This window comes from Sorex fumeus, unplaced genomic scaffold (assembly GCF_029834395.1).
Source record: "Sorex fumeus unplaced genomic scaffold, SorFum_2.1 ptg000094l, whole genome shotgun sequence".
NCBI lineage: Eukaryota > Metazoa > Chordata > Mammalia > Eulipotyphla > Soricidae > Sorex > Sorex fumeus.
The window spans coordinates 6,401,376-6,414,964 of NW_026606151.1; the positions used below are offsets into that span (position 1 = coordinate 6,401,376).

General features: G+C 44.2%; 1 protein-coding gene across 1 annotated transcript; it reads left to right on the forward strand.

Moving 5' to 3' along the window:
* The first annotated feature begins 1,807 nt into the window (after positions 1 to 1,807).
* On the forward strand, positions 1,808 to 2,594 carry RNF182 (ring finger protein 182). The gene has a single exon (XM_056132477.1). It carries the CDS (start codon positions 1,830 to 1,832, stop codon positions 2,580 to 2,582), a length of 753 nt encoding a protein of 250 aa, XP_055988452.1. The 5' UTR covers positions 1,808 to 1,829; the 3' UTR covers positions 2,583 to 2,594.
* The last annotated feature ends 10,995 nt before the right edge of the window (positions 2,595 to 13,589 follow it).

The following is a 13,589-nucleotide window of genomic DNA, read 5'->3' on the forward strand; positions in this document are numbered from 1 at the left end:
TAGTGGAGAATTGACTGTGCATGAAATCAACCACCAACCATGTATCCAGAGGAGGAGCAATAGCAGAACTTAGGGTCACCACGAAGGCCTGTGGGTTGTATTACATCTTGTGTTCACTATCAAAAGGGAATTCATAAGAAATGAAGAAGGCATGTAGGTGAACCTAGAGTGTTTACTGACTGCCACACATGTCTGGTTCTGCATGTTTGGAAGTGTAACTCTGAGTGGGTTACCTGGGCTTGCTTCCCCTTTCTTGGGAATTAGACAATTAATCATGCTTACAAACATGTCCAGTGTCATTAGCTTCATTCTGCTTTGAGTGATGTTGTGTGTGCAGTGGTGGTTTTCAAGACTCATATTGAAATAAAGAGTTGGAAATTGAATAGACGAATTATAAAAGACACTTCTCTCAGACAATTTTACACTGGGAAAGTGAGATCAGTGTGTTGTATTTAAGCACATGCTGATCTCCACCCAGGGGCTTTCTGGAAACTTTTTAAAAACATTTATTCTTTGGGGTGGGAGAGACAGAACAGCAGGCTGGGTGTTTGCCTTGCATGTGGCCAACCCCGGGTTTGATCCCTGGCATTCCATATGGTCCCCCGAGTACCACCAGTAGGAATTCCTGAGTGCAGAGCCAGGAGTAACTCCTGAGCTTTGCTGAATGTGGCCCCAAAACCAAATGAACACATAAATAAATAAATAAATAAATAAAACATTTATTTTTAACTCTTCCTTCCTTTGGTGTATTTCTTAGCACCATGGAGGGTATTTAGATAAGTGGTTTATACCAGTGATATCTGAATTATTTTGTCTATATTGAATGGATTTTATTGTAAAATATATGTTTCTGGTTCCTGTCCCATTCTGTTTTCAAAAAGGCCAGAATATGATGTAAATTCCAGACTGAAAAATCTTTATATCTAGCATAGTCACAGTGGTCTAGAGCAGTTTCTCAACTGTTTTCGAGCCATGGGCCCCTTCTGGCCTGGTTTCCTTCCTGTGGCCTCCTGTCCTACTGGTTGCCTCCCCAGTCTCATTCCAAGGCCCCCCATTTGTGTGATTTTCACCTATGGCCCCTTCGGAATATCCGGGGAGCCAGCCAACCAGTAACACCTGAGTGTGTTTATATTAAGATTCTTCATACCTTTATTATTTTTTATTCTTAAAAATAAAGTCCATCACCCTTTCTTACACCCATCACCCCACCTCTTCCCCTCCGGGAACTCTTTTATCATCATATTTGTGGACAGAATGTGCTAAGCCTGGCCATAGCATTTCTGTCCCCGGGGCACATGAGTGTGAAAAGAGGAAAAGATTTTTTTACCTATTGCTTCTAAAAATTGTTGAAGCTTGGGGCTGGAGAGATGGTGCTGGGGTTGATGGTGCTGGGGTTAAGGCCCTAGTTCCAGCTCTTGTACCAGATCTGGTCCCCTGAGCCCCTTACCAGGAGTGAGCCCCCAGCACAGGGCCAGGAATAAGCCCTGAGCATTGCCAGGTGTGGTGGCCCATTCCCCACCCTCCACCCCCAGCCCCATCATCAGAGCTCAGGAAACCCTAGAGGGCACTTGGGGAAGTACCGTTCGCCCCCTCAGCTTCTCTTCTTTCTCTCTGCAGACCTCACAGGCAGCCTTTCCGAATGGGGAGTCTGTGCCAAGGCTGAAGATGCCAGGAAGAGTCCTGCTTCCACGCACCCCGCTGGCTGCCGTCCATGCGTCTCTGCCCGACTCGGATGATGTGATGCTCAGAGGGTCGCCTTAACCCACGTGGTCCTTCCTTGAGTGCCCCCCTCCCTGGACCGCCAGCCCCCCCACCCCCACCCCCACCCGATGCTGGAGATGGCCAGTCAACCTCTGGAGGACGGCGCCGAGTCCCAGGTGCCCGACGAGCTGGAGTGTAAGATCTGCTACAACCGCTACAACCTGAAGCAGCGGAAGCCCAAGGTGCTGGAGTGTTGCCACCGGGTGTGCGCCAAATGCCTCTACAAGATCCTGGACTTCGGGGACTCCCCGCCGGGCGTCATCGTCTGTCCCTTCTGCCGCTTCGAGACCTGCCTGCCGGATGACGAGGTCAGCAGCCTACCCGACGACAACAACATCCTGGTCAACTTGACTTGCGGGGCCAAGGGCAAGAAGGGCCTGCCCGAGAACCCCACCGAGCTGCTGCTCACCCCCAAGCGGCTGGCCTCGCTGGTCAGCCCCTCGCACACGTCGTCCAACTGCCTGGTCATCACTATCATGGAAGTGCAGCGGGAGAGCTCCCCGTCCCTGAGCTCCACGCCTGTCGTGGAGTTCTACCGGCCGGCCAGCTTCGACTCGGTCACCACCGTGTCGCACAACTGGACCGTGTGGAACTGCACGTCGCTGCTCTTCCAGACGTCCCTGCGGGTGCTGGTGTGGCTGCTGGGCCTGCTCTACTTCAGCTCCTTACCGCTGGGCATCTACCTGCTGGTGTCCAAGAAGGTCACCCTGGGGGTGGTCTTCGTCAGCCTGGTCCCTTCCAGCCTGGTGATTCTCATGGTGTACGGCTTCTGCCAGTGTGTGTGCCACGAGTTTCTGGACTGCATGGCACCTTCTTCTTAGCTGGCAGGTGAACCAGGACGGGTTTGATTTGGTTTGATTTTTGTTGTTGTCGTTCCTCATGCAGCGGCCACGTTGGAAGTGAGCTCCCACCCGTGCCACGGACTGTTTCTTTTCCATTCTGCACGGAGAGTGTCCGTCAGGGGAGGTGAGCCAAGCACATGTTTGTGCTCTGTTTTCCCTCCGAATAGCCACTCAACTGGTTTTCCTTCCTATGGGAAGCGCGAAGTGGTTCGTTTTCACCTAGGTATTATTAGCAAAACAGCTCAACGTGGCCAAGTTCGGTAAGCCTGCCTGCAGCCTTTCGGTGGGGGCTGCCCGCTGCTGTGCTGTTGGAGGGTCTTTGTGGCAGATCAGGAAGGCAGGATCTCTCTTCTTAGAATCATCCAGAGCTCCCCCCCCCCCCCGGGAGGGTGGGCACCAGTAGGACAGAGTCCTAAGACACGAATTTGAAAAGGTGCACATCCCAACACATGCGCGCTCCCGTGTGCGCGCATGCACACACACACACACACACACACACACACACACACAGTGGGCATGAGAATAAAGCAGTTCTAAGAAGGGTTTGAAAAGGGCTCCTTCACCCCAACACACTCGTCCCCCCTACTGTGTCATTGCTCTATTAGCTGATGTGCCCTCTGAATGGTCTACATCGTCAAGAGGAAACCACCTCATTCTCTCTCCTGGTTTCAATTAAGTACCTGTTTTGCTACATTGCAGGAGAGAATGAAAAAGATGAAGACATTTGTTCCAAAGCAAACTTGGAGACAGACTAGGCTGTGTGCTTTGGGGACACACCCTTTCCTCATATTTAATTTTCTCTCTCCCTGGTCATCTGTGATATTCTCGCCCAGCAGTGACTGGTGAGGGAAATCTTCCTCTGAGCCTTTCCTTAAAACATTTTAGGGTTTTTTAAATTTTTTTTTTATGTTTGGGTTTTGAAGAATTTTCAGGTTTCTCACTCAGTCAGCCCACTCCCTTATCTTTTTTGAGATTCCATTTAAATTAGTTGCTCTCCATTTTTGAAGATTTCCTCTTCTCCCCATTTTCCATTGCATCTTGTTATTGAATTGTAATTCAGCGTTTCACCAGCTGTTCGAGCTCACCGTTTGAAGTGCTGGGAGCCTGTGCATTTGGCTGCGCCTTGCTGAGTTATTCTACAATGGCAGGTTCAGGGTTATATGTGAGGCTGAGCTTCAGGAGACGAGAGGTGAGCTGGTACTCTGCTGGCGAAGGCTCTGCAGGGCGGGGTCAGAGCTGGCGGAGGGCATGGACTCTGTAGTTCTCTCTGTCATGTTCAAGTCCACGTTGGTGACTTCAAGGGCTTATTTACTTTCAATAAAAACTTAAGCTATGCGACTTGATTTAACGAACTTCTTTTCATGATAGGAGTGAAGTTGAATGTACATATTTACGAGAAGAAATTTCTAGCTGATTTTAGGTTTGAAGGGATAGAATGTCTGTTCAGAGAATAGGCTCCCTGTACCCACTCCCAAGGAGAGAAAAAGAATTTCAGTCTCTAAAACCCATTGACAGGTGATTAACATTTAAGAAAGTTCTGACTCTTAGGAAGGGGTATTACTAAAACAACTTTAACATGTTTGTGATGAAATATTTGTTGTGCAATATGGTTGCAGTGGGTCAGTTCCAGTCTCCTTATGCAGGAAAATTGACATTTATTTCTAGGATAGAAATTTGGTTTTATTGTATAAACATTAACTTTGAGAATATTTGTGCCCAGGGTGAGTATGACAGAAAAGGGTATGTGGCCCGATGGATGTAAGTTCCAAGATAAAGCTAAATACACAATGATTTCACACAATCTAGTTTAAGATAGCATATGAATGCAATTCCCAAACTTCCATTTGTACTTAGTTGAATGTAATGTTTAGAAGATGTTTTGTGGTTTGGATTTATATATTTATAAGGTTTTTTTAAAAAAAAACATCAACTTTGTCTGAAATGTAACATCAATTAAATGGGTGAGTATCAGATTTCTAGAAAGCTCTGCATATGGGTACTATGTATTTTGCTTGTTAGCATAATGTCTGCAGTACTAAATTTATGTCTTTCTGTGTACTGTGATAGTCTTGGTTGTTTAAGTAAATTTGGTTTTTAAAAGTCTTAAGTATACAACAAAAACTTCATGCTATTGAATGGAAAAAAGAAATGCTTCAATATTTTGTTCACTGTGATAATGTTTTATTTGTCCATTAAATTGTTATTATTTCCAAACAGAAGTTTGATTTCTCTGAGTCATGGCTGAGATTAAATTATTACACTGGGCTTTTGTTTATATTTGGTAACACTGAGTACGCACATGGACTGGAGCGATAGCACAGAAGTAGGGCGTTTGCCTTGGGCGCAGCCGGCTGGGCTGAGCTGAGTTCGATTCCTCCGCCCCTCTCAGAGAGCCTGGCAAGCTACCGAGAGTATCTCGCCCGCACGGCAAAGCCTGGCAAGCTACCCATGATGTATTCGATATGCCAAACACGGTAACATTTCTCACGAAGGAGGCGTTACTGGGCCTGCTCGAGCATATTGATGAACAACAGGAGGACCATGTGAGCATGCACTTTAAGGGACATTGATTAAACTAATGCCTTTTTTACACATGAAGATTAAAGAAATTTTCAACAAAGTGGCCTTAAAATCATACCACTTTTAGAAGAACCTCATCTCTCTGTCTTTCAATGTAGGAGAGAAAAGTTAAGAAAGATAAAAATATTGCCTATATAAGTAAACATTTCCATTTTAATGTGTTTGAGTTGGAGGCAAGCTTTTTTTTTTAAAAATTTTTATTAGCGAGACACCATGAGGTACAGTTGTAGACTTACAAATTTTCGTGCTTGGGTTTCAATTATACAATGATCAAATACCCATCCCTCCATCAGTGCCCATTTCCTAACACCATGGATCCCAGTATCCCTCCCACCCTCCACTCCCCCCATCCCACCCTGCCTCTGTGGCAGGGCATTCCCTTTTGTTCTCTCTCTCCTTTTGGGTGTTGTGGTTTGCAAAAGAGGCAATGAGTGGCAGTCATGTTTGGTCTATAGTCTACTTTCAGCATGCTTCTCCCATCCTGGGAGGATCCTCCCAACACCGTTTATTTGGTGCTCCCTTCTCTATCTGAGCTCCTTGGAGACCAGCTTTTATCCAGCTCTTCAACAAAAGGGAATCTGTTATAGTTGCCAAATATCACAACCTCAACTCAACCTGAGCAAATCTAAAGAATAAAAAGTTCTTATTTCTAAACATGGACTATGAAAGAATGGAAATAATTTTGAATTATTGAGCAGTGATGATGAGTGAACCGGTACTGTTGGTTACTCCGGAGAAATGGCTTCATTTACTTCTATGTAAATGAGCAAAGATCCTGTCGAAAGCAAGCAGTTGCTTGTGCTGGAGATTCAGGCTTTCTTGCAGAGGGATTCTAAAATGAGAACCCTTTCCCAAGAAGCAAACAGATGCTAGGCTTCCAAGACAACTAAGGTTGCAGAATTTTTCTAATATGTCAATCAGACAGACATAGAAGACACAGGAGTCCTGTATGGAGAGGTAAATTTACCTAGAAATTATAAATAAGCTCTGCATATGGGAAGCCAGAGGTGGGGAAGGATTGGGGTGAGGGAGGGTCGCAAAGCCCATTGCTCTTCAGCAAGTTGTTGTATTGTTACTCATCTTCTTTGCGTGGTCTTCTTGGTAAGAAATCCAGACTTTCCTGAGTTCTTTGGAAATACTACATATGCCTCTAGAGTTTTCCTGAGAGCCAGTGAGAGGTGTGATGAAAGGGTAGGTCCTTGAAATGTTTTGTTAGGTGCTTGCTTCAAACTCTTCCTTAGATATTTCCTTCTCTTTGCACCAATCCTTTATGAGTTCTTACTCTCTATTGGCAACAAGAGACTTAGTATCACAAGTTATCTTTTGTGTAAGAGATGAATATAGATAACTCAACAACCATTCACATTGACATCTGATTAAACTCCAAGTGAGGCCAGCTCAGTTGTTTCTTTCACTTGAATGTGGACATACTCCATACTCAGATATTTATGGATGAAACATATCTGTAATTCAGGAGTAAAAAAATAAAATTATATCCTCAATGCTTTATGTCCTAAGTGGGGGATGTACTCTAATGTATTTTTTTAAGGCGGTTGAAACTTCATTTAATTAAAACATTCAATTATGTGGATCAGCCACCCTGCAAGCATTTTAATTAATGAGGAGTTTATTCCATTTGCAACATATGAACTTTTCCCCTTTAAATGGAAGTGGTTGGAATTTCATAGAGAAAAGGGTGGGTTCTAATTTTGTAGGTCATTTAGAACTTGGTTTTCCCATGAAAAGATGAAAAGTATTGCTTTCTGGGCAAGGAAATTTTTCAGGTTCATTTTCCTGAGAAAAGAGTTCTAACTTGAAACAGGAGAAGCATTGCCATTTCGATAGGAAGTGAATCGAGGCGTGGGTGCATGGGGGCTGGTAGAAAGTGGGATGGGGGACAGAGAGAGGTGGGCACTGAAGGGCAGCATCATTAGCTAGCTGAACATTCTGAGCTGTGAATGAGCTACTAGGGAGGAATACTGGAGCCTCAACAGCTACCAGAGACCAAAAAAGGGGAAGAAGGAAGCAGGAGAAAGTCTGGTCCTTAGAGCAAGAGAGAAGAGGTGGGCTTAGGATGATGAGGCGAACACAAACTGAAGCAAATTTCAGATTCGTTTATTTAAGAAAAAAAAAATCTCTTCATGAAGATTTTTGAGATCACAGAAAAGTTCAAAGATTCTAGTCAGAACCACCAGGGCAGTTTATTTACCTCTGCTTCCTTCACAATAGTTGTTTTGTTCCTAAAAATAAATATCTGCCTCTAATTTCATGGAGTTAATATTAGATCTAAGGCAATTTAAAATGTTTTACAGTATTATTTACTATTCGGTGTGCTCCGTTTAAAAAGAATCTTGGGGCTGGAGAGATAATACAGTGGACAGGGAATTTGCCTTGCATGCGGCCAACCAGGGTTCTATCCCCAGTATCGACATGGTCTCTTGAGTACTGCCAGGAATAATTTTTGAGCCAGGAGTAACTCCTGAGCACCCCCAGGTATGGCCCAAACACCCTCCCCAAGTTTATTCCCCAAATATTGTTTACTTTAAAACAACACAAAGCAGGACCTCACCAAGCTTCCTTTCCATGTTACCTTTGGTTGTTAGGTAGTTTATTCTCTTGTTCTGAAGCACCTTGTTCCCCGAAACCTATGGCAAAATATTGAAATATTTGTTGTTTAATTGACTACCTATTATGTCTAATATATACTAATATATATACAACTGGGCCTTGACTCTGACTTGTTACCGATGCATATAGCCCCTCATTCAAAAAATACTAAGACAGCTATGGTTTGCAGCCACTGTTCCAAAGTAGGTACATGGCACGAGTCCGAGTCTGAGGCAAAGGGTCCAATAAGGGAAGACTTCCTGGCCTCAAGTTTTAAGAATCTGAATTTTGGGGGCTGGAGTGATAGCACAGCGGGTAGGGCATTTGCCTTGCATGCGGCCGACCTGGGTTAAATTCCCAGCATCCCATGTGGTCCCCTGAGCACTGCCAGGAGTAATTCCTGAGTGCAGAGCCAGGAGTAACCCCTGTATGTCATTGAATGCGACCCAAAAAAAAAACAAAAAAAAGAATCTGGATTTTCCTCCAAGAGATTCTCACCGAGTAAACAACACAACAAGTGATCTGAGAAGATATTCAGTGGAAGACACCTGGGTAGCAGTTTAAGCCACTGTTTCCTCAAACATACACCTTTTCCCTCCCAAGATTTGGTGGAATTCGTGTTCCGTGCAGCACATTTTGTGAATTTCTCACTAGAGAGTTGAGAAAACAGCCGTGATCTAGAATCTGACTGTGTATGCAAATCACTGCAACAGTGTTGGGAAGAAAAGTTTTTGTTAGGCAGAAAATCCAAGTGATGACACACCTCGAAGCAGCAGGAAGGAACAGACTTCACCTTTAACAATCTGCAATCTTGTCAAAGTTTTATGGAATGGTACATTCCAGTGACGCCCCTGAACCCCACATCAGCTTTAGGGTTCCTATCACCATCAGGGAGAGAGCCAGAAATGCAGAAGGAGGTCCCAAGAAAAAAAAAGGAACTGATCATTTTTTTTTCTCAATTGATGAAGCTTCCACAATTAATTCTCAAAGCGTAGAACCCAATGTTCCCAATTTTGGAAAACATGCAACAGATTTAGAGTTTTGTGCATCCAATGTTAGGATAAGGCTGGGAGGATTTGAGACATCACAATTCAACTGCCTTATTCCACAGGGACTAAAACAACTGCTCTGAGAACCGATGGAAAGAGTCCCAGTCCCAGTTTTAAGAAGGTCCTTGAAGGCCAGGTTTACTTTTTTTACCTGCACTTCCCAAATTTAGTCCATGTCATCAACTTACCTTTTCCAAGTGGGTTACTAAATTATGCACCAAAGATATGCCATTCAAAAGAGGTTATTTTATTCCCAGATGCTATGGCTAGCTAAAATATGTAACGAAGACAGGAAATAACTATTGGAATTATTCAGCATGCTACTTTGTTCTGCACAAGTGAGAGAGATCAAAGCATTTGAGCACTGAAAATTTAGCCATAGAACAAACACGAAAAAGCTTATCACATGCAGGCAGACAGCTGGAGTCACTGAGAGAAGGAAGTGGGCGTGGTGGTAGGAGGTTGGCATGTGTGATGAGTGGTCAGATCTGGAGACCCTCACATCTATCGTCTCTTTTCATGTTGTTAAAGAAAACATATTATTCTAACTGCTAAAGAAAATATGTATTCAGAGATACATGCTACAGAATGGCAAAGCAGACTTGGCCTGGGCGGGGGGTGGGGGGTGTTGGTCCCTGGAGGTGGAAGTCGCTGAAGTCAGGGTTTGCCCTGGAGGACAGTGATTGCATTTACCTTTGACTCCAGACAGAAGTGGGGGATGAATCTAAGAGCGGGGTGGAAGTCAGGGAAGAGAGGAAAGAGGAGAGAGGAGTCAGTTCTTCTTGGGACAATTTGAGAAAGTTCTTGCTGGGCCTGGAAAGATAGGATAGCCAAGTAAGGTGCTTATTTTGCATGTGGCTGACATAGTCAAGATTCAGCATCTCATAGAGTCTTCTGAACCCTACCAAGGGTGATCCCTGAGCACAGAGCCAAGAGTAAACCCAGCTGGGTGTGCCCCAGTGATGATAAGAGGGGTGGGTGGTGCCGATGCTGGGATCAACCCCATGCTGGGTGTATACTTTACTCCTCTGGACTTAGTGTTCTTATTATCTGCCCTTCAACACACACACACACACACACACACACACACACAGACACACACACACACAATTTCACACTTTATGCCTTCCTATTTTTATATTGTCACTCTTTTATTGTAAAGTCACTACTTAGTATTTAGGTTTTTAGGTGATTTTTTTTCTAATTTTTTTCATAAGTGAAGATGATTTATTTTTAAAAATCTTTTATTTTATTTTTATTTGGATCCATATGTAGTGGTGCTCAGGAGTTTCTCCCTGTCTGAATGTTCAGGGACCCTATCTTCACAGGGTCCCTGAACACCCAGGGCTCCCATGTGCAAACCCTGCACTCAGCTCCTTGAGCTCTTTCTGACTCTAAAAACAGTTTTCTTAAAATTGTATATATTTAGGTATGACAATTTGCCGACCTTGGAGATAGAAACTCAGTAGTGAAACCAGTGCCACCCTCCTAAAAACAGTTTTCTTGAGGTAAAATTGATATATATTTAGGTATCAAAATTTGCTGACCTTGGATTTGGAAACTCAGCAGTGAAAACAGCACCACCATCAAAGTAAGAAAAAATATCCATCCCTGGTGAAAGTTTCCTCCCCTCCCCTTCTTTGCAGTGTATATGGTAAAACCCTTCTCTGAGCTCTACAGAAAGGTTCCAGAACTTTCTCATCTTGTGTAACTGAGATTTGTGCCCATTGAACAACTCCACTTTCCCCATTACAGCCCTGCTCACCACCAGCAACTATTTTCCTTGAAATTAGATTTCTTACTTTAAAATTCACTTAGATTGCTCTGTACTCAGAACTGAGCGGTGCCCAGACTCATTGATCACCAAAAACCTTTCTTTTCTCTTCAACAGGACAGATTATCCGCCAGACTAGTCCCAGAATCTTTCCTAGTCTCTCTCCAATCTAGATTAGCTGCTCTCTGCACAGCGGTCAGCCTTGACTTGCTTTCACCCTGCAAACTCTTGTGTTTTTCACCCATATCACTGTGGATATGCAGTTACAAAGTTGTTCATGGCTGGGTTTCAGGCATACAATGTTACAGGATCGTCTTTTCACCAGTGCACATTTTCCACCACCAATACCCCTCCTCCCTACCAAGCCTGTTTCTATGACAGAAACCATTCTCTCTGTCTCTGTCTGTCTTTGTCTTTGTCTCTGTCTCTGTCTCTGTCTCTCTTTCTCTCTCTGTGTCTCTCTCTCACTACCCCCCCTCCCTCCCCTTTTGGCCTTTATGGTTTGCAATACAGGCACTGAGAGGTTATTATGTTTGTCCCTTTATCTACTTTCAGCACTCAGTTCTTGTCCAGAATGATCATGTGAATCATTTTCAACTGTCATTGTCATAGTGGTCCCTTCTCTGTCCTAACTGCCCTCCCTCTACCACTTGTGGCTAGCTTTCTACCACCTGGCCCTTGTTTCTACTGTCCTTGTGTATTAGATGATCATCACGATCATCCTGTTGTTTGTCGATTGTCTCGAGCAGGCACCAGTAACGTCTCCTTCTACCTAGCCCTGAGATTTTAAAAGAGCCATTTCAATGCTCTTTCAGGATTAGGAGGATGAGACCCATCATTGTTACTGGTATTTGGCATATTGAGTACCACATGGGAAGTTTGCCAGACTCTGCCATGCGGGCAGGATACTTTTTGTAGCCTGCCAGGTTCTCCAAAGGAAAGATAATTCACAGCCGCGCACTTCCGGGAGATGGGTTTTATAGTCTCTGCATCTTGGCCGTTGATGGGACCAACCTGACGCTGTCAGCAGCTGGTGGGTGTGATGCCTACCTACTGGAAGATGGGGGGTCTGGGTGGAGAAGGCCCAGTCCCAATCCAAGTAGGCTTGGAGACCTCAGCCCCGGGACACACATGCCTGGATTCCTCTGTCAGTTCTTTCATGCATGAGGCCCATCCGGACGTGTGGAGAGTGGTCCCAGCATGGCCATGGCTGGCTCCAGAGGTCCTCAGCTGCTGGGACTGAGAGATAGCACAGCAGTAGGGCATTTGCCTTGTGGCCTGGCCGAGCCAGGTTCAATTCCTCCGCCCCTCTCGGAGAGCCAGGCAAGCTACCGAGAGTATCTCACCCACACGGCAAAGCCTGGCAAGCTCCCTGTGGCGTATTCGATATGCCAAACACAGTAACAACAAGTCTCACAATGGAGACGTTACTGGGCCTGCTCGAGCAAATCGAAGAACAACAGGAGGACAGTGCAGTGCGCTCTCTCTCTCTCTCTCTCTCTCTCTCTCTCTCTCTCTCTCTATATATATATATATATATACACACACATATATATCTCACAAATGAGTGCAGTCATTCTATGTCTGTCCCTCTTCTTCCGATTCATTTCACTCAGCATGATAAACAATTTCATTCCTTCATTTTTCCTGAGAACTTTCTATTCTTGAATCTAATGGGTACGGTCATTTTACAGCACTTTCTCCAGAAAAAAAAATAGAAGCATAAGACATAAAAATGGTAAGATCCTGTATGTCTGAAAATATCGTTATTCTAGCCCTGAGGCTAGAGCGCCCATTTGGGGAGAAGCCATTGTTCCCCATTGCCTATTGCAGCCCTAGCTTGCTGTGTCAGGTTTGGGGGCTTTCTGGGATCCAGTCTTTTGTATGACATTTTATTTTTCTTCCATGTTTGGAAGCTACTAGCATCTTTTGTCCACACTACTCTGAAATTTCGCAGTTAAAGTTTTGACTTTTGTCTACTTATTTGGGCTCTGTGTTCAGTAGAAACTTTCCATATGAAAATTCATATCCCATCGTTCTAGAAATGCTCTCTATTATTGCTATTATCATTAGTATTCTTCTTGTTATTACTATTTTATAAACTAATCTCTCCTCCATTTTTCTCTTCTAGTATCTGGAACTTCTTTGGAGGACAGGTAGGCCATACCTGACCGTGCATGGGGATACTCCCAGCTCTGTGCTTGGGGAGGGGGGGAAGGGGGTCATTTCCAGCAGTGCTTAGAGGACTATGTGGTGACAGGGATTGAACCGTGGCTTCTTGCATGCAAAGCATGTGCTCAGCCTATTGAGCGGTCTCTCTGGCCCTTGTTTCTGGAACTTTCGATGGTTAGCTTTTGAACATTTTAGCCTTCTGATTTTTTAAATATACTTACTCTAGAACCTGACAGACAGTAGAGCAGATAAGGCACTTGCCTTACATGCAGCTGACCTGGACTCTATCCCTGGTACACCAGATGGTCCCCAAGCACTGCCAGTAAGCCCTGAGCACCACTGGGTATGGCCCCAAACCAAAAATCAAAACCAGAAAAACATCCTTTCCCAATTCTAATTTTTCATTTTATCTAACATTTGAGAAATTTCTATTTTATTGTATCTATTTTATTGTATTGTTATTGTTTCTGTTATTGTTTCTATTTTATTGTATTGTTAACCCTTTAATTTTATTGTTGCCATTATTTTAATTTCTCAGAGTGCTTCTTCATTTACTGAATGTTTTTCTTTTTCTTTTCTGTTTTTTTTTCCTTTTTGGGTCATACCCAGTGATGCTCAGGGGTTACTCCTGGCTCTGCACTCAGGAATTACTCCTAGCAGTGCTTGGGGACCATATGGGATGCCAGGGATCGAACTCAGGTCGACTGAGTGCAAGGCAAACTACCTACCCGCCGTACTATCGCTCCAGCCCGTTTTTTGTTTTTTCTGTTGTTGCTTTTTAAGGATTTTTGTTTGGTTTTGTTC